The sequence below is a fragment of the Drosophila persimilis genome, unplaced genomic scaffold (assembly GCF_003286085.1).
Source record: "Drosophila persimilis strain 14011-0111.01,24,50 unplaced genomic scaffold, DperRS2 tig00000000-arrow-pilon, whole genome shotgun sequence".
NCBI classification, from domain to species: Eukaryota; Metazoa; Arthropoda; class Insecta; order Diptera; family Drosophilidae; genus Drosophila; species Drosophila persimilis.
The window spans coordinates 22,429,298-22,452,727 of NW_020825288.1; the positions used below are offsets into that span (position 1 = coordinate 22,429,298).

At 44.7% G+C, this 23,430-nt stretch overlaps 9 protein-coding genes across 18 annotated transcripts; 6 read left to right on the forward strand and 3 right to left on the reverse strand.

The window, feature by feature from the left end:
* Positions 1 to 691: 691 nt before the first annotated feature.
* Positions 692 to 2,648, reverse strand: LOC6591855 (succinate-semialdehyde dehydrogenase [NADP(+)] GabD). 2 transcript variants are annotated; one of them, XM_026984645.1, is made up of 3 exons: positions 2,505 to 2,648; positions 2,129 to 2,411; positions 692 to 2,058 (listed from the first exon to the last, which is right to left on the reverse strand). In XM_026984645.1, the coding sequence occupies exons 2-3, from the start codon at positions 2,408 to 2,410 to the stop codon at positions 823 to 825; spliced, it is 1,518 nt and encodes a 505-aa protein (XP_026840446.1). In that variant the 5' UTR covers position 2,411; positions 2,505 to 2,648; the 3' UTR covers positions 692 to 822. The 2 variants fall into 2 exon arrangements, with proteins under 2 accessions (XP_026840446.1, XP_002017153.2); XM_002017117.2 differs by lacking the exon at positions 2,505 to 2,648 and having other exon boundaries at positions 2,129 to 2,460.
* A 1,582-nt stretch (positions 2,649 to 4,230) lies between these two features.
* LOC6591856 (GTP-binding protein Rheb homolog) lies at positions 4,231 to 5,771 on the reverse strand. The gene is made up of 5 exons (XM_002017118.2): positions 5,513 to 5,771; positions 5,282 to 5,353; positions 4,913 to 5,120; positions 4,726 to 4,855; positions 4,231 to 4,663 (listed from the first exon to the last, which is right to left on the reverse strand). Exons 1-5 carry the CDS (start codon positions 5,559 to 5,561, stop codon positions 4,574 to 4,576), a joined length of 549 nt encoding a protein of 182 aa, XP_002017154.1. The 5' UTR covers positions 5,562 to 5,771; the 3' UTR covers positions 4,231 to 4,573.
* Positions 5,772 to 6,291: 520 nt separating this feature from the next.
* LOC6592042 (RNA-binding protein 42) lies at positions 6,292 to 7,364 on the forward strand. The gene has a single exon (XM_002017119.2). The coding sequence runs from the start codon at positions 6,318 to 6,320 to the stop codon at positions 7,227 to 7,229; it is 912 nt and encodes a 303-aa protein (XP_002017155.1). The 5' UTR covers positions 6,292 to 6,317; the 3' UTR covers positions 7,230 to 7,364.
* LOC6592043 (phospholipid phosphatase 5) lies at positions 7,348 to 9,926 on the reverse strand. Of its 3 annotated transcripts, none has more exons than XM_026995416.1 (4): positions 9,906 to 9,926; positions 8,554 to 8,876; positions 8,079 to 8,497; positions 7,348 to 7,998 (listed from the first exon to the last, which is right to left on the reverse strand). In XM_026995416.1, exons 2-4 carry the CDS (start codon positions 8,817 to 8,819, stop codon positions 7,604 to 7,606), a joined length of 1,080 nt encoding a protein of 359 aa, XP_026851217.1. In that variant the 5' UTR covers positions 8,820 to 8,876; positions 9,906 to 9,926; the 3' UTR covers positions 7,348 to 7,603. The 3 variants fall into 3 exon arrangements, with proteins under 3 accessions (XP_026851217.1, XP_002017156.1, XP_026851209.1); XM_002017120.2 differs by lacking the exon at positions 9,906 to 9,926 and adding an exon at positions 9,794 to 9,895; XM_026995408.1 differs by lacking the exon at positions 9,906 to 9,926 and adding an exon at positions 9,303 to 9,498.
* A 73-nt stretch (positions 9,927 to 9,999) lies between these two features.
* LOC6604439 lies at positions 10,000 to 14,658 on the forward strand. 2 transcript variants are annotated; one of them, XM_026995457.1, is made up of 3 exons: positions 10,000 to 10,460; positions 10,543 to 10,690; positions 14,575 to 14,658. In XM_026995457.1, the coding sequence occupies exons 1-2, from the start codon at positions 10,135 to 10,137 to the stop codon at positions 10,688 to 10,690; spliced, it is 474 nt and encodes a 157-aa protein (XP_026851258.1). In that variant the 5' UTR covers positions 10,000 to 10,134; the 3' UTR covers positions 14,575 to 14,658. The 2 variants fall into 2 exon arrangements, with proteins under 2 accessions (XP_026851258.1, XP_002029335.2); XM_002029299.2 differs by lacking the exon at positions 14,575 to 14,658 and having other exon boundaries at positions 10,543 to 10,774.
* LOC6592045 (phosphatidylinositol 4-kinase type 2-beta) lies at positions 11,116 to 13,954 on the forward strand. Its single transcript, XM_026992066.1, is given in 5 exon segments — positions 11,116 to 11,499; positions 11,565 to 12,293; positions 13,246 to 13,376; positions 13,440 to 13,815; positions 13,817 to 13,954. Coding segments are annotated over 5 exon segments (1,533 nt in total). The 5' UTR covers positions 11,116 to 11,340.
* On the forward strand, positions 13,953 to 17,866 carry LOC6592046. 3 transcript variants are annotated; one of them, XM_026995443.1, is made up of 3 exons: positions 13,953 to 14,350; positions 14,433 to 14,530; positions 17,733 to 17,866. In XM_026995443.1, exons 1-3 carry the CDS (start codon positions 14,025 to 14,027, stop codon positions 17,780 to 17,782), a joined length of 474 nt encoding a protein of 157 aa, XP_026851244.1. In that variant the 5' UTR covers positions 13,953 to 14,024; the 3' UTR covers positions 17,783 to 17,866. The 3 variants fall into 3 exon arrangements, with proteins under 3 accessions (XP_026851244.1, XP_002017159.1, XP_002017157.1); XM_002017123.2 differs by lacking the exon at positions 17,733 to 17,866 and having other exon boundaries at positions 14,433 to 14,654; XM_002017121.2 differs by lacking the exons at positions 13,953 to 14,350; positions 14,433 to 14,530 and adding an exon at positions 17,207 to 17,552 and having other exon boundaries at positions 17,635 to 17,866.
* On the forward strand, positions 15,000 to 23,370 carry LOC6592048 (phosphatidylinositol 4-kinase type 2-alpha). Of its 3 annotated transcripts, XM_026995399.1 has the most exons (9): positions 15,000 to 15,333; positions 18,542 to 18,591; positions 18,657 to 19,332; positions 21,251 to 21,369; positions 21,605 to 21,735; positions 21,799 to 21,994; positions 22,048 to 22,862; positions 22,923 to 22,991; positions 23,059 to 23,370. In XM_026995399.1, exons 1-9 carry the CDS (start codon positions 15,225 to 15,227, stop codon positions 23,060 to 23,062), a joined length of 2,169 nt encoding a protein of 722 aa, XP_026851200.1. In that variant the 5' UTR covers positions 15,000 to 15,224; the 3' UTR covers positions 23,063 to 23,370. The 3 variants fall into 3 exon arrangements, with proteins under 3 accessions (XP_026851200.1, XP_026851195.1, XP_026851205.1); XM_026995394.1 differs by lacking the exon at positions 15,000 to 15,333 and having other exon boundaries at positions 18,208 to 18,591; XM_026995404.1 differs by lacking the exons at positions 15,000 to 15,333; positions 18,542 to 18,591; positions 18,657 to 19,332 and adding an exon at positions 20,170 to 20,659.
* LOC113567462 (phosphatidylinositol 4-kinase type 2-alpha-like) lies at positions 15,265 to 17,207 on the forward strand. Of its 2 annotated transcripts, XM_026995428.1 has the most exons (4): positions 15,265 to 15,476; positions 16,448 to 16,578; positions 16,642 to 16,837; positions 16,909 to 17,207. In XM_026995428.1, the coding sequence occupies exons 1-4, from the start codon at positions 15,447 to 15,449 to the stop codon at positions 17,188 to 17,190; spliced, it is 639 nt and encodes a 212-aa protein (XP_026851229.1). In that variant the 5' UTR covers positions 15,265 to 15,446; the 3' UTR covers positions 17,191 to 17,207. The 2 variants fall into 2 exon arrangements, with proteins under 2 accessions (XP_026851229.1, XP_026851235.1); XM_026995434.1 differs by having other exon boundaries at positions 16,642 to 17,106.
* Positions 23,371 to 23,430: the final 60 nt, after the last annotated feature.

The window sequence follows — 23,430 nt, forward strand, 5'->3', positions numbered from 1 at the left end:
GCATTTTTTTGTTTTGACAAAAAACGGTTTCAACAGAAATGTTCAATAGCCGCAGTGTTCTCAGGTCAATGTTGCTGGTATTTGCAGACTCATTTGTTGTCAACCAGGGTATGGGCGTTTGTATAGCCAATTTCGTTAATATTATATTAAGATACTGTTTTCCAAGCTGCTTTCAAATGTAATTAATAAAGGCCTTTTCTTAGATTGCATTTTTTGGTCTATTCATTCATTTGATTAGTTATTTGTGTATAAAACCTGATCCCGAAACTCATTCTTAATATCCGTAAAAAGACCACTAATGGCAAAATATCGTGTTAAACAGAGACTAAATTTTTTTTTGCATTATTTAAAGCCTGGGATGACATATATTTTCTCAGTTCTATAACATCCATTTCCCCTAGGGTATGTGTACATGTTGTCAACCGGGGAAAAGAGGTCCTTACCCGTTTAAAGTTCGGTTATCGATACTATCGACTGGATACGAGTGGTGCGCGCCAAATATACATTTTTGAATGTGAACGACAAGGATTTAAATGTTGTCAACCGGGTCATTACCGATTCAAAAATACGACGAATGCCTCAATTTTGATATTCCGTCAAATATTGCCAGCTACTATTTTTTTTTTATTTTTAAAAAGAAGCTACTGTGTAACACTGGTTACCACTCAGTATTTAATGGTATCGATATTAATTAAGCGCGCACATTTCAATTTAAATGTATTTATATAGCGGCGTGTTTTACAAGTATGCAACAAACAACAAATTGTATTTTATCTAATGGAAGACTGCAAATGAAAGCATGTGCTGCGGGCTCCTTGAACTTCAATCGTACTTCAGATTTCCCATGCAAATGTACTTGATATCCACATAATCATCGATGCCATGATGGGAGCCTTCGCGTCCTACGCCAGACTCCTTGACGCCGCCGAATGGCGCCTCTGCGGTCGAGATCATACCCTCGTTGACGCCCACCATCCCCACCTCAAGGCGCTTGGCCACCCTGAAGACCTGCTGCAGATTCTCGCTGTAGAAGTAGCCGGCCAGGCCGCGTCTTGTGTCGTTTGCCTTTTGTATGGCCTCCGTCTCGTCCTTGAAGCGGATGATGGAGACGACGGGTCCGAATACCTCCTCCGTGTAAAGCTGGGCCGTGGCTGGGACATCTGTGATGATAGTGGGCGCATAGAAGAGCGGCCCAATCGATGGCAAAGGCTTGCCTCCTGTTATGACGTTCGCCTTTTTGCCGCGAGCATCCTCCACAAAGCCGCCGACCTTCTTGAACTGCATCTGGTTGATGAGGGGTCCGATCTGGACATCGTTGGCCTTACCATCGCCGATCTTGAGCGCCTCCACTCGCTGCTTCAGCTGCGTCACAAACTTTTCGTAGACGCCGTCCTGCACAAAGAATCGGTTGGCCGAGACGCAGGTCTGGCCGCAATTACGGAACTTGGATGCCATGGCTCCCTCGACGGCCTTCTCCACATTAGCCGAGTCGAAAACAATGAATGGCGCGTTGCCGCCCAGCTCCAGGCATATCCTCTTGATTCCATCCGACGAGTTGCGGAAAAGGAGCTTGCCCACCTCCGTGGATCCGGTAAAGGAGATGCCGCGAACGTCTGGACTCTTGCAGAAGAGGTCGCCAATGGGGGCCGCCTTATTGGTCGTGACCACATTGATCACTCCTTTGGGAATGCCCGCCTCCTCGGCCAGCTTGGCCACAGCCAGAGCGGTCAGCGGTGTGTCCTCTGAGGGCTTTACCACAACGGTACAGCCCGCAGCCAGAGCAGCGCCAGCCTTGCGGGTGATCATGGCCAGTGGAAAGTTCCAGGGTGTGATTAGGGCTGCAACACCAATGGGCTGCTTCATTACAATGATCTCACGATTAGCCACAGGACTGGGAATGATCTCCCCGTAGATGCGACGAGCCTCCTCTGCGAACCATTCGACAAAGGCATTGCCGTAGGCCACCTCCCCTTTGGACTCGCTAATGGGTTTGCCCGATTCAGCGGTCATTATCTCGGCTATCTCCTGGCTATGCTGCTCGATGAGTTTGTGCCATTTCTGAAAAGCGCGAGATAAGCTTATCAAAATTATCTATTCACGGGCGGGCTCTACTCGAACTGGATCTCACCTTTAAAAGGTTGGAGCGATCTTTGGCTGTCAGAGAGCGCCACTCCTTGGACTCGTATGCCTGCTTGGCCGCATTGATGGCATCCTGGGCATCCGACACGGTCATGTTGGGCACATTCCCAATCACCTCGCCGCTGGAGGGGTTCCTCACCTCGAAGGTGGCGCTGTTGCTGGAGTCTATCCAGTTGCCATTGACTAGAGCCTTGCTCTGCACCAAAGCCGAGAAACTGCGCATTTTACTGAAGCTGGATCTGCTTGTGATAGGGCGGAGGTGTCGCCACATTCTGCCGGACAAATCAATCAATAACCAAGAACATTAACAATTGGTTAAAAATCGATTCGATTGTTGTTGCTGCCAGCCGGTATCTCTCTCTCACCTGTTTGCCGTACAGGTATCAGGTATTTGGCCAAAGTATTATCAAAACCGGAATCAGGGCAATTCGCTGGGTGCTAAGTGCTCTTCTTTTTGCTTTTTATTCGAGCGCTTTGATTGCTTTTAATTGATTTTAATTTGTACTACGCTCGGAACCATTGTGACCGCGGACTTATCGTTAATATATACCGTCCGACCCTCAGAAATATATCAAAATACACCGTCTCATTTCAAAAATATACCGTAAATATACTTACGAATTCAAGTTATATTTTACATATTCCTCGTTTTTCAAAAATTCCGTGGAATATTACCACCTATATAGAACATTTAGCCATACCCACATAATTTTATCCGATTAGTGAGTCTATTTTATAATTGACTGTTTTATTTTAAACACTTGCTTTTATAGCATTTTGCATAAAAAGAGGTTTTAGCGAAAATGGTCAAACAAAAAAAACGAAAGAGGATAGTCGTTCCTATTGTTCAATTTTGATATTCCGTCGAATATTATTAGCTAGATATAACATTTTGCCATGCCCACATAATTTTATACGATTCATGAATTAATTTTATACTTAGCTGGCTTATCCTAAATACTTGCTTTCATTGGATCTTGTCTAAAAAAAAAGTTCTAGTGAAATATGTCAATCAAAAAAACGAAAGAGGATAGTCGTTCATATTGCTCAATTTAGAGATTCCATTGAATAATTCTAGCTAACTAAAACTCTTAGTTCTGCCCACAAAATTTTAGGCTGTTGATGAATAAATATGTTTCAAGATTTGCTAGGTTTTAGTACTTGCTTTTATTGTATTTTTGCTAAAACAAGGCCTAAACAAAAGAGTTCAACAAAAAAAAAAAGTCGCAATATTTCTGGTATTTGAAGACATGATGCGTGTATAAACTTTTGTACACCCTATTTCGATAATTTCATATGAAGATGAAACGTAATTTATAAAGACCTTTTCTCAAATTGATAAGTTTTAGACATATTCATGAATATGATTGGTATCTTGCATATATACATATACATACATATCTCGATCCTGATACCTATTATGCCCAGGGCATGCCCAGAAACATTTGCGTGAATTTAGCAACATTTGCGTATGGAATGGGTCTCATATTGTCGTCAACCGGCTATTACCAATAAATACTCGTTTTTGATCCTCCGTCGAATATTACTAGCTACATATATAGATCTTTCAACTTTGCCCACATAATTTTATCCGATAAGTGAATCAATTTTCTACTTGACTGGCCTATTCTAAATACTTGCTTTTATAAGATTGTGTCCAAAATAAGGTGTAAAAAAAGAAGTTCACGCAAAAAGGGGCCCAATTCTTTACGAGGGTTGGTTGAATAGTATTCTGAGCTGGGCGCGGAACTTGAATGTATACGATTCCCTTCTTCAATTATTCAATATTACATATTGATAGTACATATGTGATTTAACTCTTTTCGGAGGAAAGTTTTAATTTCGAATTATAGATTATTAATAAAACCATAGCCATCAGATACGGAATCCAATTGGATTGGAATCGCCGACCCTTTAGATCCAGATCTACTTGACATGAAGATTGAAGTTTATGCTCCTCTAGAACATCCATGGTCTGAGCCCGTATTCCCACTTCCTAAATTAAAAATCCATCATATTACTTGGACAAAACTATATTTAAATTGAAACTAAAAACAGTAAAATATATAAAATAATCTTTTGACTCTTAAATCTGTATATAAACTTTGTAACTGAATTTTTATTGTGAAAAAGGTGAGCTAACTTAAACCTGTTGTGTGTTACGCTAAGCGACAGCCACAAAAAACCTGCTGGGCAGCATTTTGTGGTCGCTCCTAAATTGATTGATGCTGGTTACTCTTGCTGTGTGTGGACTTAAAGCTATTAGTTTTTGTAGATTTTTCTTCCTGCGCACCTGGGACACGGCCACCAGCCCACGCCCCAGCCCCAGCCCATGCTTGCTGGCCGAACTGTTTAGATAAGATATAATCGATTTTCGTATTGCCATCTAGGTTTTAACAGTTTGGCCATGGATATCCACCAACCAGGCTCTCCCTTATGAAATAATGCAGCTACTCTTCTCCTGGGGATTACCATTCTCATTCTCAATCAGTATTAGTAGCTGATGAAATATGTCTCCAACAGACTGCGGCAACAAAGAGAGATATGAGAATAGAGCATTAATTTTATTGCAAAAAGGATACTTGCCTCATTTTGTTTGGCGGATGTTTCGAGAAATGCAGCTCGCCAGGATTCTGCCAGTTTCTTGCCCTCTTCTGTGGTTACAGTCCGCTCTTGATGCAAATCGGTTTTATTGCCTACTAACACTACAGGTACACTGCAAAATATAATAAATTATGAAAGAATTTCCATCGTATATTGCAAATTTGCGTACTATTTTTTGCCCATCACATCTAAAAGTTTTTCGTATATAATTTTGATAACTTCAAAGGATTTTTGGCTCGTTATTGAATAGACCAGGACATAGCCATGGAAATCCATGCTGTATTGTACCGGGAATATGCTGTATTCGTCCTGGCCAGCAGTATCGATCAGCTTCATGTCATACTCCTGCGAGTTGACCTTGGTCTCCTTGGTGAATGCTAAATAAGGTAGAACAAATTTAAGTTTTAAAAAATTAAATTCTCTCATTCGGATGGTGCATGCTGCCATCGCATGATGATGATGCATCTCATCCTACTCCGAAACGTCATCGCACTCCTCCTGAAAGGGGAGAACAGCTGCTGCCTGCGCACGCACTTACTATTCTCAATCGTTGGGTCATACGAGTCCACAAATTGGCCTTCAACAAACTGTATGCTGAGCGATGATTTGCCTGCAGGTGAAACGTAAATTATTACTGGGAATTTTTCGTCAGCTCGTCAGAGTTGTTGCTATTGCTGTTCGAGTGAAATACTACGCAATTAAAGAGCCCAAACAGCAACAACAGTCATCGAAACGCTGGAGGGGAACTAGAGTTCAATCAAACACTCACCCACAGAACGGTAGCCCATTATGGCTATATTGCGTTCTTTTGGTGGCATCTTAGGCGTGTTAAATACACCCAATTATGTTTTAACTTTTAGGTTCAGGGGCTTTTTGCCACTTTTCTTTTATTGTTGTCGCCCCTTTCGCCTTTCTATGTGTGTGGGGGACTCTCTGCGGGCGTAATAGTGGGGCAGCCTGGTGCTTTGCTTTTCGAAATTATGCTTGCTCAAGATACTTGTTGCTATCACAGCTTATAGCTCTTTTAATGATATTTAATTCAATTATTATGTATTATTTCCACTGAAACAACGATACAGCCAAGCAAAAAATCTGAGCAAGATAAAATATACGACCCTCAGAAATATACCGAAACATTCCGTCTCATCACTAACTGGTCTCACTTAAAAAATATACCGTAAATATACTGACGAATTCAAGTTCTATTTTACATATTCCTCGTTTTTGATCTTCCGTGGAATAATACTAGCAAGATTGATCTCTCAGCCCTGCCCACATTATTTTATACGATTGTTGAATCTATTTTCTCTTAATTGGCTTAATTTTAACACTTGCTTTTATTGGATTTCTATATAACGTTAAAAATTGACAAAATGTACTATTATATACCGATATATCGTCGGTTCAATTTTGACCTCAAAAAATACCGAAAAGTATTAAAAGTACCAGCGGCGTTCGTCAGTTATCGCACTTCACACATCTCTAGGCATCAGCTGTTGAAAGGCAGCATTTTTTGTGAAAATTTGTTTGATTTTGAGAGTTAAAAAATTATTTATCCATTAAGATATCAATAAATGGGTACGAAACGTCGCAATATCGAGGACGAGCTGTCTCGCTTCGAAGCTGAGATCTCCAAGCCCCCAGCGCGGAATCTCTTTGTGCCCAACCAAGTCCGACCGATCATCGCCGCGAATACGTACAACAATGTGCAGCAGAAACTGCAGCAGCATCCGGGGGCGCGCTTGACAGTGCCGCCGCCGCCAATTCCTCCACCGCCCTCGTTTATGTCGACCTTTGTGCCGACGGGCAACAATTCATCATCGACATCGCCCGCCAAATCGATGGCCGCCACTCCCGTGGTGCTGAGCAGCGCTCCAAAATTGTACCAGTGTCGGCAGTCGGTGCATGTTCCCACTGTGGCTGCGGCACCATCATCCATCGACATCAACGCCGTACAATTCGACGTCACGCAGAAGCTAAAAAAGCTGAAGGCGGAAAAGTCCGGACCCAATCCCATAGCCGAAGAAGCCATCAAAGCAGCGCGGGCCTCGTCCGCCCTGCAATCTTTCCAGACCACAGAGCGCAAGAAAAAGGATCGTAAGACTGTGCGGATTGCCGGAGGCACTGTCTGGGAAGACTCCTCGTTGGCCGACTGGCCCGACGATGATTTCCGCATATTCTGCGGCGATCTGGGCAACGATGTCAACGACGAGGTCCTCACACGTACCTTCAACAAGTTTCCGTCGTTCCAGAGGGCGCGCGTGATTCGAGACAAGCGGACCGGTAAGAGCAAGGGATTCGGCTTTGTCAGCTTTCGTGAGCCCGCGGACTTCATACGCGCCATGAAGGAAATGGATGGACGCTATGTCGGCAGTCGTCCGATCAAGCTGCGCAAGAGCACCTGGAGACAGCGCAGCCTGGACGTGGTCAAGAAGAAGGAGCGCGAAAAACAGGTGCTACTGCAGGCCTTTAATTCGATGAATTGAGAATGAGGTGTCGCGCAATGCACGGAGTGAATCCTTTAGGCTAGTTTCGGTCACTTTGATGTAGCAAATTTGAATCAATTGTTTGGATGTCTTTGCTGCAGAAAATGAGCATTAAAAATTACTTTTAGCAAATGACATGGTTTGTATTTTAATCTAAAAATGACTACACCTACCCATTAAGAGGTAACTAACCGCCCGCCCATGCAGCACAGCTGCATGTCGTGTTTTTTCCGGGATTAACAATTATGTGTACAATACGGTTTACAGGAATAACAGCTTCAGTGTTGATGGCTTGTTATAATTTAAAGGAGCTTAGACGGGAAGAGCAATAATTGAACTACATAATACGTAAAGCTTTGCAATTTGAAGTAGTTTTAGTACCATTTGGTCTGTTCCTTACCCCCGAGGAGCGGCCTCCGTAACATATCCCCGCCAGCCCCATTCTCATCTGCCTCCCTCTGCTTATCATATTTATTTCCCAATCTCCTGGGCCAACGGATCGACGGCTTGCCTGCCTGGGGCCCAAAAATGGATGGATAATATTGTCTGTAGCTGATATAGCCCGTGAGCAGGCCAATGATGGCTCCCACAGTCACATCCTGCCAGTGATGGTGGTAGTCGCATGTGCGACTAACCGCCACCAAAGTGGCAATGACCAGCGGAATCACAGCAATGCACAGGCGCCAGGTGTGGCCGCGTCCTCGGGCATCAAAAGCATGCAGCTTCGCACCCACATAGTACGCTATAAATCCAAAGCTGGCAAAAGCAACTGAAACGGTCAGACCAGAAGGAATCAATTAACAGTTCAAGACTAAGGTGAGGAGGGGAGGCCCATAGGCCAACACTTACAGGATGAATGTCCGCTGGGAAAGCTCTTGCGACCCTCGTTTATTTCGCTCGCAATCCCAGTGCAACTGAAATCCAAAATGGAACTACTATCCGAAGTACTTGACGAGTTCAACACCATTACGCCGTCGGGAAAACAACGATAAAAAAAGTCTGGCCTGGGTCGACCCACGGTGATTTTCAGCAGACTTGTGGGAAATCCGTTCATGCACAGGGCCAATGTCCAGGCCCAGCTGGCGGCTCGAAAGTCTCGCTTGTCCTTGGTAAACACATAGAAGACAACTGTCATAATCAGCGGAGCCACAATCACCCAGAAGAGCAGCTCTCCGCCCTTGATGATGTCCGGACGCCTGGGATTCTTGTACAGCCATAGCTCTTCGGCGTGTATTTCACGCTTGAAGGCCCACATTGTCTCCAGTTTGCTGCAATGATGAATCATATTAATCAGAATCCTAATCACACCTTCATCTAAACTCACAAAAAGATAGTGACAAGGGCACACCGAAGAACTACATCAACGATATCACTAAATCTCTCATTGTGGAGTAAACTGGTGTGTTGGACCTGCAGCTGCTGCTTCTCAGGCTGTGCGGAGGAACTGTCGGCGCTAATCTTTAGCTCATTCCGCCACATTCCGTTGCCGTTTGATGCGTTGATTCCTTCGCGTCCTGGGTCTTCAGATGAGCTTTCACTGACTGTGCGTCGACTGGACATCAAGTCCTGACCTTCCTTTCCCGATTTCATTATGGTCTGCTGGGAATTGTCAATGTTCTGGCTTTTAATGTTCGCTTCACTTGTTTCCTAAATAATTAAAGCGATAAGGAAAGAGCTGAATCATATGAAGTTGCTTTTATGCATGGGTTTCTCTGTCTGTCTGATAGCCAGACAAACATTAAATAGACGTTCTTATCGTAAACTACACAAAAACTTCTTAAGCGACAGTTGTACTTCTCCCCTGAAGGTAGGCAGTAATCCAAAAGAGTATTCCCCTGGCGACCTTGCCCAAAATGAAAACTGTCGTCACTTAAGTGTGAATATTTCCGATGGTTGCGATAAGATACACACTTGTCCGGCAATAGCCGCGCTTTTCACCAATATTTGTCATCCACCAAGCTTACGCTTTCGCTTACGTATGCGTACAAGTATCGAGATAATTGTCCACATGTAAACACTTAAACAAAGGTAGTAGCCTCATAAATAGTTTTGCTGGCTAGCTGGCTGGCGCACCTCGTCCATAATCCGTCCGACATCGACGCTGCCTTTGATTGACTTTTCGCGTTTGCGGCTTCTTAAGTCTGCCATAATCGGCAGCTCTCTGATTTAACTTTGGAACTGTTGGCACGGTCAAAATAGTTTTGTAACCGTTTGGCATCCACTTGTTGCTGCTGGCACGAACTTTGGGGTTTAAGGGGATTCTTCTAACTGGCGGCTGAACGCTAATTACCAGCGTTTTTATAAACTTTCTCTAATCTGGCAACAGCATCGTAAAATAAACAATATCCCTCTCTCGGTCGCTCTTCTGGATGGCATTTCGACCCGCGTAATATACAACAGGGTGTATGTTAATAAGAGGTAAGGAAGTGCAAGCATAGGTTGTTTGTCACGCCTCCTCTTTCTTGAATATTAAAGCGTTTTTTAAAGGATTTTCATTACAATTCATTTTATTATTTTTGCATGCCAAATAACACAGTGGATGCCTTGCCGCCTCTTTGATATACCTTGACAACAGCAGTTAACGGGGGTCGACAGCTGTTTGCTTTTCCGGTTACATTATTTGGACGAGCACTTGAGCGCAACTGCTGCCATTATAGTGGGCTTTGGTAATTTTACCTGTTAATTGATCATGTTCGCTGCAAAACACACAATTACAGTTGTAAAATTGCCACGCGAAATACTGCACCGAGTTTTTTGAGAGAAATTTTAAATCGATTGGTCACTTGTTTTGGTATAGTTTTTATCGATTGGGGCTGCCAACCTGGGCCAACTTGATCATATGACTGGAATTGTTTTCTCGCTCCAGTAAACATTACACACCAGATATTCCTGTAAAACAATTGATATGGTGGCTGAAAAAGTAGAAAAAGAGGCTGCTGGCCAGCTGCTGGATGCCATGTACCTGGACTTGTTCCATTTAATCGAAGAGCACACTCAGTGTAAAGTGAATTTGGAGAGAGCCAACGCCAGCGGAGCCATACTTCTGGCCAGGACGAGATTTCAGGCTGGAGGAAGTAATTCCGTTTCCAAGGCGCAGATCCCAACGGAGAACAGTGCCGAATTCAATGCCCTTTGCAGGGTCATAAAGGCCAAAGACGAGAATGAGATCAACATCGAGCGGCATGCGGTGGATAAGGCCAATGGTTACGTGGAGCCCCTGCATTGGTTCTCGTAAGTAGAATGATTGATTATGGGCAATGATGCACATTGGCACCTTCCATGTACACATAATTACATTATGTTTCTCTTACAGGGTTCTGCCGCCCATGAGTTTACGCCATGCAGTGACCAAGTTCAGGGATTGCATCGAGCTCGTTGCGGAGAGCACTAATCTCCAGAGGCAGCTGACAGATGTTTTGTGCTGGATCTCCAAACTACGGCAGAGTGTACTGCAGCAATAGATGCAATGCAAACCCCTTGAGCATGCAATCAATTGTATTATTAAGAATAAAGTTATTTACAAGAACACCCCTTTCCAAAACGTACAAGAATTTGCTTTGTTCTAATAACAGCACTCTGGCAACGCTGCAATCAGCTGTTCTGATGCCACAGAGTGTCAGCACTAATAGCACTTTTTCGCTTTCGTGTTCTTAGAAAAATTCAATTCAACGCGTAATTTAGTTTCTGTTTTCGTTTGCATGGTGAGTAAGTTTTTCCGAAAAAGTGACAGTGCCAAATCAAAATTATTGTTTGATAGGAAATGATAAAAATTATTAAAGTTTGGCAAAAAAGCAGCTGAAATGAACTGAAAATCGATATTTGCCAAAAAAAACAACTACAAATATTGCGACAACAATTAAAAAATAATGAAATAATCGACTTTCAGCTTGAATAATAGAAGCATATTGTTCGAGAACATGCATACGGAGCGGTGGAGATAACAAAGCGTACGCCCGAAAAGAGACAGACAGAACCGAGCAGAAGCAGAAGCAGCAGCAACAACAGCGCGGGCCCTTTGTTGTTGTGTCTGCCACGAAAATTCGAATTCCCTTCGGCACCCAGCCACCCCCCACAAACGTGCCTCTGAGCCCTCCCCCCGCCCACTTCAGCCATGAGCCATGCACTGGATAAGGCGGATCCGCCGCTGCTGCAGCTCGAGGATGAGGAGGATCTCATCGGAGACTTTGTCAAGGACCAATCCGTAGCCCCACTCCTCAATGGTTTCGCCTCCAGCACAAACAATGTTACCCAGTTGACCACAAAAGTTGAGGTAAGTGAACCTTGAAGCCAGCCCTGCCCCTCCCATACTATATTATAATGACATACACTCCGCAGATTAACACAATTGGAGTTGGGAAGCGAAAATCCAAGAAGAAGGTGAAGAAGGAACGTGAGCCGATGCTTCTGTCAGTAGGCGACGACGACAACGCTGAAGATGAAGATGATGTGAAAGGCGCTGGGGATGCGGCGGTGCCGGTCCATCAGAAACCGCAGCTGGATCAGTTGCTTATCTTGAGCGACGACATCAACACAGATGGCGGCGACGATGACGACGATGACGACGACGACGAAGTGGAAGTTCTACTCAGCCGAAACCCGTCGGGCAACGTTGCGAGCGCCGCCCTGCGCAATGGCACCGTCAACGGTAGAGCAAAATTCAAAAATCACTCTGAGGAGAGCAGTGAGAGCCGGAGCTCTAGTGCCACGCCACAGCCACAGGTGATTAGTCACATTGCAACAACAAAGGCGACAGCATCAGCACCATCCTCTCCTCTGAAATCTGCAACGCACATTGCCATTGGACGTCACCCGCACGACGAGGCCGACGATATTTGCCTGGTGCCAGAAATCGACTTTGAGGGCATGTCCACGGACGCGGGAAGCGATAATCGGGAATCCCAGCCACTACTCGGAGGCGGCAGTGCCAGTCACGGAAGTCGCATTAGTGATCTGCTAGGAGGTCTGGGCCGTGGACACGATCATGTTGACTTTATATCGAATACATTTGGAGGTAAGTGCAGCCAACAGTGCAGAATCACAATCACAAGCGAAGAAGTCATACAAGTGACCAATCCATCCATCCATCCATCCATCTGTGGGGCTTCCATTACGACTCTCTTTCTGTATGCATACGATTATATATACATGAGGGCATGTGTATGTATATATCAATGTGATGACTCCATTTCATTCTTTATTTGCGTTAGCTAAGCCGCGGCTTTACTCATGCTACTCTTATCACTTATAGTGCCAACCACATAATGTGAATACCCTCACAAATAGGTATACAATTGTGGTATTTTGGGAAACTACAGCTTTGTGAATATAAAATATCTTTTATTGTCAACTTCATTCGGAGAGAATGAAGAATATTTATCGAAAAAGCAGCTTGAAGGTTGAGGAGATCATTTGCATTGAAAAATATTTATAGAAAAAGCCTTGTGATGCTTGAGGAAACCCTTTCCATTGAAGAATATTTCTAGAAAAACAAGCTTGAGGCTTGAGGAGACCCTTTCCATGAATTTTCCAAGCATCCTCCAAGGTTTAAATGATCTAAGACTGTCATAAGAGTATTCCAAGTTCTTTTAGGAGCAGCTTTACCTACTCCGGGACAGTCATCTACCATTGAGAGATAAGTTTTACTGACATTTTTTCAGTATTGCATTCCAGGGCACTAGAATGAAATTGTGTGCTAGCTATGCCACATAAACGCTGCCTTTTAGGGTTCGGCTAAACACAGAGAATGAGTTGTTTTTCATAATATTTGATCAACATACTCGTATTTTGTCAAAAATTTCTCGTTTCTCGAGAATTGCGTTTCGCAAGGGTTCTGGCCTAAAAAGTTGTGGGCCCTGCAATCCAAATAATAATCAACGCATAAATTAAAGATTCTGGCAAACGGGGAAGTCCTTGCAATTTAGTTATTTTGCAGAACTTTTGGTTTACCCAGATACAGTATCTCCTTGTCAGGGTTTCTTTAAAGACAGATATTGATTGAACATTTTATGCTTTTCAGCAATGCCTGGCTATGTTCAAGCCAAAGGATGAGGATCCCTATGGCCGACTGAATCCAAAATGGACCAAATGGATGCACAAGCTCTGCTGTCCCTGCTGCTTTGGACGTGCCTGCCTGATACAAAATCAGGGGTAACATCATATAATACCACATATCCCTGATCATTATACTAACTTTTATGCACTGTTGCGCAGCTATCTATCGGAGGCCGGAGCCAGTCTAGTGGATCGAAACCTCAATCTGAATGTGGTGCCAAAGACGCGTGTGGTTCGTCTGGTCGCCGAAAGCTTCAACTATGCCCGCCTCCATAGACAGAAGGCAAAGCTGAAGAAGCGTATTAAGGAGCACTATCCGTCGGCCCACTTCAATCGAATGAGTCAGCCCCTGAAGGTGAATCTCCTGCCCTGTTCCCTGCTACTTTTACTCATGTTTTCCCCCTGCGCCACCTCTGCGTTCGGCAGGGGGCACGGACCCCCAATCCCCAAAAGAGAATGGCCAGACAGACGTTACCAGTTTGGCCAGCAGCGAGGAGGAGCTACCCACCACGAGTACCAAGAATATATCCCACAGATCGGAGAATAACTGGAATATGGTGGACACGGCCTTTATCAAAATCGCAGCCATTGACAATGGCCTGGCCTTTCCCTTCAAGCATCCTGATTCATGGCGCGCTTTTATCTATTGGGGCTGCCAACCTGGGCCAACTTGATCATATGACTGGAATTGTTTTCTCGCTCCAGTAAACATTACACACCAGATATTCCTGTAAAACAATTGATATGGTGGCTGAAAAAGTAGAAAAAGAGGCTGCTGGCCAGCTGCTGGATGCCATGTACCTGGACTTGTTCCATTTAATCGAAGAGCACACTCAGTGTAAAGTGAATTTGGAGAGAGCCAACGCCAGCGGAGCCATACTTCTGGCCAGGACGAGATTTCAGGCTGGAGGAAGTAATTCCGTTTCCAAGGCGCAGATCCCAACGGAGAACAGTGCCGAATTCAATGCCCTTTGCAGGGTCATAAAGGCCAAAGACGAGAATGAGATCAACATCGAGCGGCATGCGGTGGATAAGGCCAATGGTTACGTGGAGCCCCTGCATTGGTTCTCGTAAGTAGAATGATTGATTATGGGCAATGATGCACATTGGCACCTTCCATGTACACATAATTACATTATGTTTCTCTTACAGGGTTCTGCCGCCCATGAGTTTACGCCATGCAGTGACCAAGTTCAGGGATTGCATCGAGCTCGTTGCGGAGAGCACTAATCTCCAGAGGCAGCTGACAGATGTTTTGATCTCCAAACTACGGCAGAGTGTACTGCAGCAATAGATGCAATGCAAACCCCTTGAGCATGCAATCAATTGTATTATTAAGAATAAAGTTATTTACAAGAACACCCCTTTCCAAAACGTACAAGAATTTGCTTTGTTCTAATAACAGCACTCTGGCAACGCTGCAATCAGCTGTTCTGATGCCACAGAGTGTCAGCACTAATAGCACTTTTTCGCTTTCGTGTTCTTAGAAAAATTCAATTCAACGCGTAATTTAGTTTCTGTTTTCGTTTGCATGGTGAGTAAGTTTTTCCGAAAAAGTGACAGTGCCAAATCAAAATTATTGTTTGATAGGAAATGATAAAAATTATTAAAGTTTGGCAAAAAAGCAGCTGAAATGAACTGAAAATCGATATTTGCCAAAAAAAACAACTACAAATATTGCGACAACAATTAAAAAATAATGAAATAATCGACTTTCAGCTTGAATAATAGAAGCATATTGTTCGAGAACATGCATACGGAGCGGTGGAGATAACAAAGCGTACGCCCGAAAAGAGACAGACAGAACCGAGCAGAAGCAGAAGCAGCAGCAACAACAGCGCGGGCCCTTTGTTGTTGTGTCTGCCACGAAAATTCGAATTCCCTTCGGCACCCAGCCACCCCCCACAAACGTGCCTCTAAGCCCTCCCCCCGCCCACTTCAGCCATGAGCCATGCACTGGATAAGGCGGATCCGCCGCTGCTGCAGCTCGAGGATGAGGAGGATCTCATCGGAGACTTTGTCAAGGACCAATCCGTAGCCCCACTCCTCAATGGTTTCGCCTCCACCACGATAATCGGGAATCCCAGCCACTACTCGGAGGCGGCAGTGCCAGTCACGGAAGTCGCATTAGTGATCTGCTAGGAGGTCTGGGCCGTGGACACGATCATGTTGACTTTATATGGAATACATTTGGAGGTAAGTGCAGCCAACAGTGCAGAATCACAATCACAAGCGAAGAAGTCATACAAGTGACCAATCCATCCATCCATCCATCCATCTGTGGGGCTTCCATTACGACTCTCTTTCTGTATGCATACGATTATATATACATGAGGGCATGTGTATGTATATATCAATGTGATGACTCCATTTCATTCTTTATTTGCGTTAGCTAAGCCGCGGCTTTACTCATGCTACTCTTATCACTTATAGTGCCAACCACATAATGTGAATACCCTCACAAATAGGTATACAATTGTGGTATTTTGGGAAACTACAGCTTTGTGAATATAAAATATCTTTTATTGTCAACTTCATTCGGAGAGAATGAAGAATATTTATCGAAAAAGCAGCTTGAAGGTTGAGGAGATCATTTGCATTGAAAAATATTTATAGAAAAAGCCTTGTGATGCTTGAGGAAACCCTTTCCATTGAAGAATATTTCTAGAAAAACAAGCTTGAGGCTTGAGGAGACCCTTTCCATGAATTTTCCAAGCATCCTCCAAGGTTTAAATGATCTAAGACTGTCATAAGAGTATTCCAAGTTCTTTTAGGAGCAGCTTTACCTACTCCGGGACAGTCATCTACCATTGAGAGATAAGTTTTACTGACATTTTTTCAGTATTGCATTCCAGGGCACTAGAATGAAATTGTGTGCTAGCTATGCCACATAAACGCTGCCTTTTAGGGTTCGGCTAAACACAGAGAATGAGTTGTTTTTCATAATATTTGATCAACATACTCGTATTTTGTCAAAAATTTCTCGTTTCTCGAGAATTGCGTTTCGCAAGGGTTCTGGCCTAAAAAGTTGTGGGCCCTGCAATCCAAATAATAATCAACGCATAAATTAAAGATTCTGGCAAACGGGGAAGTCCTTGCAATTTAGTTATTTTGCAGAATATTTTTCCTTAAAGACAGATATTGATTGAACATTTTATGCTTTTCAGCAATGCCTGGCTATGTTCAAGCCAAAGGATGAGGAACCCTATGGCCGACTGAATCCAAAATGGACCAAATGGATGCACAAGCTCTGCTGTCCCTGCTGCTTTGGACGTGCCTGCCTGATACAAAATCAGGGGTAACATCATATAATACCACATATCCCTGATCATTATACTAACTTTTATGCACTGTTGCGCAGCTATCTATCGGAGGCCGGAGCCAGTCTAGTGGATCGAAACCTCAATCTGAATGTGGTGCCAAAGACGCGTGTGGTTCGTCTGGTCGCCGAAAGCTTCAACTATGCCCGCCTCCATAGACAGAAGGCAAAGCTGAAGAAGCGTATTAAGGAGCACTATCCGTCGGCCCACTTCAATCGAATGAGTCAGCCCCTGAAGGTGAATCTCCTGCCCTGTTCCCTGCTACTTTTACTCATGTTTTCCCCCTGCGCCACCTCTGCGTTCGGCAGGGGGCACGGACCCCCAATCCCCAAAAGAGAATGGCCAGACAGACGTTACCAGTTTGGCCAGCAGCGAGGAGGAGCTACCCACCACGAGTACCAAGAATATATCCCACAGATCGGAGAATAACTGGAATATGGTGGACACGGCCTTTATCAAAATCGCAGCCATTGACAATGGCCTGGCCTTTCCCTTCAAGCATCCTGATTCATGGCGCGCTTTTATCTATTGGGGCTGCCAACCTGGGCCAACTTGATCATATGACTGGAATTGTTTTCTCGCTCCAGTAAACATTACACACCAGATATTCCTGTAAAACAATTGATATGGTGGCTGAAAAAGTAGAAAAAGAGGCTGCTGGCCAGCTGCTGGATGCCATGTACCTGGACTTGTTCCATTTAATCGAAGAGCATACTCAGTGTAAAGTGAATTTGGAGAGAGCCAACGCCAGCGGAGCCATACTTCTGGCCAGGACGAGATTTCAGGCTGGAGGAAGTAATTCCGTTTCCAAGGCGCAGATCCCAACGGAGAACAGTGCCGAATTCAATGCCCTTTGCAGGGTCATAAAGGCCAAAGACGAGAATGAGATCAACATCGAGCGGCATGCGGTGGATAAGGCCAATGGTTACGTGGAGCCCCTGCATTGGTTCTCGTAAGTAGAATGATTGATTATGGGCAATGATGCACATTGGCACCTTCCATGTACACATAATTACATTATGTTTCTCTTACAGGGTTCTGCCGCCCATGAGTTTACGCCATGCAGTGACCAAGTTCAGGGATTGCATCGAGCTCGTTGCGGAGAGCACTAATCTCCAGAGGCAGCTGACAGATGTTTTGTGCTGGATCTCCAAACTACGGCAGAGTGTACTGCAGCAATAGATGCAATGCAAACCCCTTGAGCATGCAATCAATTGTATTATTAAGAATAAAGTTATTTACAAGAACACCCCTTTCCAAAACGTACAAGAATTTGCTTTGTTCTAATAACAGCACTCTGGCAACGCTGCAATCAGCTGTTCTGATGCCACAGAGTGTCAGCACTAATAGCACTTTTTCGCTTTCGTGTTCTTAGAAAAATTCAATTCAACGCGTAATTTAGTTTCTGTTTTCGTTTGCATGGTGAGTAAGTTTTTCCGAAAAAGTGACAGTGCCAAATCAAAATTATTGTTTGATAGGAAATGATAAAAATTATTAAAGTTTGGCAAAAAAGCAGCTGAAATGAACTGAAAATCGATATTTGCCAAAAAAAACAACTACAAATATTGCGACAACAATTAAAAAATAATGAAATAATCGACTTTCAGCTTGAATAATAGAAGCATATTGTTCGAGAACATGCATACGGAGCGGTGGAGATAACAAAGCGTACGCCCGAAAAGAGACAGACAGAACCGAGCAGAAGCAGAAGCAGCAGCAACAACAGCGCGGGCCCTTTGTTGTTGTGTCTGCCACGAAAATTCGAATTCCCTTCGGCACCCAGCCACCCCCCACAAACGTGCCTCTAAGCCCTCCCCCCGCCCACTTCAGCCATGAGCCATGCACTGGATAAGGCGGATCCGCCGCTGCTGCAGCTCGAGGATGAGGAGGATCTCATCGGAGACTTTGTCAAGGACCAATCCGTAGCCCCACTCCTCAATGGTTTCGCCTCCAGCACAAACAATGTTACCCAGTTGACCACAAAAGTTGAGGTAAGTGAACCTTGAAGCCAGCCCTGCCCCTCCCATACTATATTATAATGACATACACTCCGCAGATTAACACAATTGGAGTTGGGAAGCGAAAATCCAAGAAGAAGGTGAAGAAGGAACGTGAGCCGATGCTTCTGTCAGTAGGCGACGACGACAACGCTGAAGATGAAGATGATGTGAAAGGCGCTGGGGATGCGGCGGTGCCGGTCCATCAGAAACCGCAGCTGGATCAGTTGCTTATCTTGAGCGACGACATCAACACAGATGGCGGCGACGATGACGACGATGACGACGACGACGAAGTGGAAGTTCTACTCAGCCGAAACCCGTCGGGCAACGTTGCGAGCGCCGCCCTGCGCAATGGCACCGTCAACGGTAGAGCAAAATTCAAAAATCACTCTGAGGAGAGCAGTGAGAGCCGGAGCTCTAGTGCCACGCCACAGCCACAGGTGATTAGTCACATTGCAACAACAAAGGCGACAGCATCAGCACCATCCTCTCCTCTGAAATCTGCAACGCACATTGCCATTGGACGTCACCCGCACGACGAGGCCGACGATATTTGCCTGGTGCCAGAAATCGACTTTGAGGGCATGTCCACGGACGCGGGAAGCGATAATCGGGAATCCCAGCCACTACTCGGAGGCGGCAGTGCCAGTCACGGAAGTCGCATTAGTGATCTGCTAGGAGGTCTGGGCCGTGGACACGATCATGTTGACTTTATATCGAATACATTTGGAGGTAAGTGCAGCCAACAGTGCAGAATCACAATCACAAGCGAAGAAGTCATACAAGTGACCAATCCATCCATCCATCCATCCATCTGTGGGGCTTCCATTACGACTCTCTTTCTGTATGCATACGATTATATATACATGAGGGCATGTGTATGTATATATCAATGTGATGACTCCATTTCATTCTTTATTTGCGTTAGCTAAGCCGCGGCTTTACTCATGCTACTCTTATCACTTATAGTGCCAACCACATAATGTGAATACCCTCACAAATAGGTATACAATTGTGGTATTTTGGGAAACTACAGCTTTGTGAATATAAAATATCTTTTATTGTCAACTTCATTCGGAGAGAATGAAGAATATTTATCGAAAAAGCAGCTTGAAGGTTGAGGAGATCCTTTGCATTGAAAAATATTTATAGAAAAAGCATTTTGATGCTTGAGAAAACTTCTTCCATTGAAGAATATTTCTAGAAAAACAAGCTTGAGGCTTGAGGAGACCCTTTCCATGAATTTTCCAAGCATCCTCCAAGGTTTAAATGATCTAAGACTGTCATAAGAGTATTCCAAGTTCGTTTAAGAGCAGCTTTACCTACTCCGGGACAGACATCTACCATTGAGAGATAAGTTTTACGGACATTTTTTCAGTATTGCATTCCAGGGCACTAGAATGAAATTGTGTGCTAGCTATGCCACATAAACGCTGCCTTTTAGGGTTCGGCTAAACACAGAGAATGAGTTGTTTTTCATAATATTTGATCAACATACTCGTATTTTGTCAAAAATTTCTCGTTTCTCGTTTTTATGTACCAACAAATTCTTAGTCCTGTAAACACTGTGGGTCTGTATTACCGAAACGATTGTAATCTGTGGTGTGTGGAGGAGTGTTGCACAAAAAATAACAAGCGTATATGAAAATGGGACTTGCTCTAATGATTCCTGGACTGGCCGACGGGACATAGAGAGAGCAACAAAGAGAATGCCCAACAATGAAAAACGATGATCAGAAGGAACCCCCTGATCCCGATGGTCATCGCCAGAGTGCACTGAGTGATGAACAGCCGTCGACGAGCAAGGCAGCTCTGGCCAAATACGACAGTACGCGGCCATCGGTGGACTCCAAGTCCCTGAGCTATGTCTGCATGTGCTCTGAGGTCCAGAAGTGCCATGCGCCGGAGAAGGACTTTCTTGAGTCGCCCTCGGACGCAGAGGGGGAGCCGCCATTCATAATAAACGCCCCTTCGATGGTAGCCGGCTCCAATGACACAGTCACCGTTCGTATAGCACGCCCCCGCTGCCAGTGCGCCAATTGCCCGCTGAAGAACATGTGTAAGTGGGCCACCAACCGAGTGAGCCTTATCGAAACGCTTTCGCCATGCTAATTGCCACCTGTTTTGTGTCCATTTATCAATGACTCTTGACTCTGTTGCGACTTCCACTCCACTTTTCATTGTGCAGTTCAAAAAATGTCGCGTTTGTCGAGCTTCCGTGGCGAGAATTTCATTCGGGAAGTGTTCACCATTTGCCAGGATGCCCAGGGGGACTTCAACGAGAATTTTGACTTTATAGGTAGTGGATCCCTCTTTGATAAATGTTGTTTTTCGGCTTCGGGTCTCAGTCGTTCTGTGTTTTTCAAGTAGAATGGTCTTCTACGCAGTGTCTGCCGGCTCTTTTGGTTTAGTTATTTTTATCCGACAGCTGGCACGCAAACCCCACGACGAGTAAACCCTCATTTAATCCAATCGACTGGGCCTTCATATAACTTGATTAATTAATTATTTAACAATTTGTCCTGAGAAAGTAGCAGGCTGCTTTCTGCGAAATGCGAGTCTTCGTACTTCGCACAAATTTCATTAGTAATTTTATACCTTATACCATTGAAGCATTCAATAATAATATAATTCCCATTTAAACCCATAGATGATCCTATGTTCTCGGAGATTGTGGCCCAGGCAGAGGTGGCCATCGATCAGGGTGTGCTGCCCGAGCGCATTTATCAGGGCAGCAGTGGTTCCTATTTCGTGAAGGATCCCGAACATGTAAGTGGAATATACAATTATAGAATTAGAATTGCGTTTCGCAAGGGTTCTGGCCTAAAAAGTTGTGGGCCCTGCAACCCAAATTATAATAAACGCATAAATTAAAGATTCTGGCAAACGGGGAAGTCCTTGCAATTTAGTTATTTTGCAGAACTTTTGGTTTACCCAGATACAGTATCTCCTTGTCAGGGTTTCTTTAAAGACAGATATTGATTGAACATTTTATGCTTTTCAGCAATGCCTGGCTGTGTTCAAGCCAAAGGATGAGGAACCCTATGGCCGACTGAATCCAAAATGGACCAAATGGATGCACAAGCTCTGCTGTCCCTGCTGCTTTGGACGTGCCTGCCTGATACCAAATCAGGGGTAACATCATATAATACCACATATCCCTGATCATTATACTAACTTTTATGCACTGTTGCGCAGCTATCTATCGGAGGCCGGAGCCAGTCTAGTGGATCGAAAACTCAATCTGAATGTGGTGCCAAAGACGCGTGTGGTTCGTCTGGTCGCCGAAAGCTTCAACTATGCCCGCCTCGATAGACAGAAGGCCAAGCTGAAGAAGCGTATTAAGGAGCACTATCCGTCGGCCCACTTCAATCGAATGAGTCTGCCCCTGAAGGTGAATCTCTTGCCCTGTTCCCCGCTACTTTTGCTTATGATTTCCCCTTGCAGACTGGCTCCTTTCAACTGTTTGTGGAGGGCTACAAGGATGCAGACTATTGGCTGCGACGATTCGAGAGCGAACGGATAGCACCGGGCGTAGCCAAATCGTTTCAGCTGGAGTTTGAGCGACTTGTCGTCCTGGACTACATCATACGCAACACGGATCGTGGCAACGACAATTGGCTGATCAAGTACCAGGCCCCCAGGGTTAGGACCCAGATAGGCGGCACTGGGGGCAAGATGATGGGCGTTGTTCTACCAAAAATGCCCGAAGCAGTGGGCCAGCAAATTGTCGATCTAAATGAATCGCCACCCGATGACCTGTTGCGCTCGGCTGGGGGCACGGATCCCCAATCCCCAAAAGAGAATGGCCAGACAGACGTTACCAGTTTGGCCAGCAGCGAGGAGGAGCTACCCACCACGAGTACCAAGAATATATCCCCCACATCGGAGAATAACTGGAATATGGTGGACACGGCCTTTATCAAAATCGCAGCCATTGACAATGGCCTGGCCTTTCCCTTCAAGCATCCCGATTCATGGCGCGCCTATCCCTACCACTGGGCCTGGCTGCCCCAGGCCAAGATACCCTTCAGCGAGGAGATCAAGGAACATGTTCTGCCGCAACTGTCGGACATGAATTTCGTGGAGGAAATCTGCACAGAGCTGCTGTATCTGTTCCAGCAGGATCGGGGATTTGATAAGCGGCTGTTCGAGCGTCAGATGTCTGTGATGCGTGGCCAGATATTGAACTTGACCCAGGCACTGAGGGATGGCAAATCCCCCGTGCAGCTGGTCCAGATGCCAGCCGTGATTGTGGAGCGGTGAGTGGTTTAATACTGTTTAAAGACGCACGTTATTGAATAATTGTTGTATCCACATAGATCCAGCGGCAGTCGGTTCTTTTCGTTTACGCAGCGCTTCCAGAACAAGAGTCCCTTCTTCTCCTGGTGGTAAGCAGATGGTTATAAACTATATACTATATACTCTATATGCTAACCTATTCGTTCTTTCATGCAGTTAAATGGCCATTGGATTGATGCCTAGCCTAAACCCCACCCACCAAAAAACCAAATCAGGGGCCGAGTCTGTTGCCTCGTCATTGTGTCTATGCGCTTCTTTGTTGTCTAGTTTATCGTCAAAAGTGTTTAATTTAGTCATTCGAGAGGAACCCGCAAAAGCTAATTTACACCTCATAATATTCCTTGTTATCCTTGCACCACGATTATATCATCGTTATGTTTCCCCTTTTGTTTTGATTCCTTCAAGTGTTTGTATAGTCAAATGAGGTGTGGTGTGTGCATTAAAATAAAAACGAGAATTCTATCATAATTCTGAACGAAGGCCATTCCAAAAAAAAAAAACTTAAACGATGTATATGCGATTTTTCAT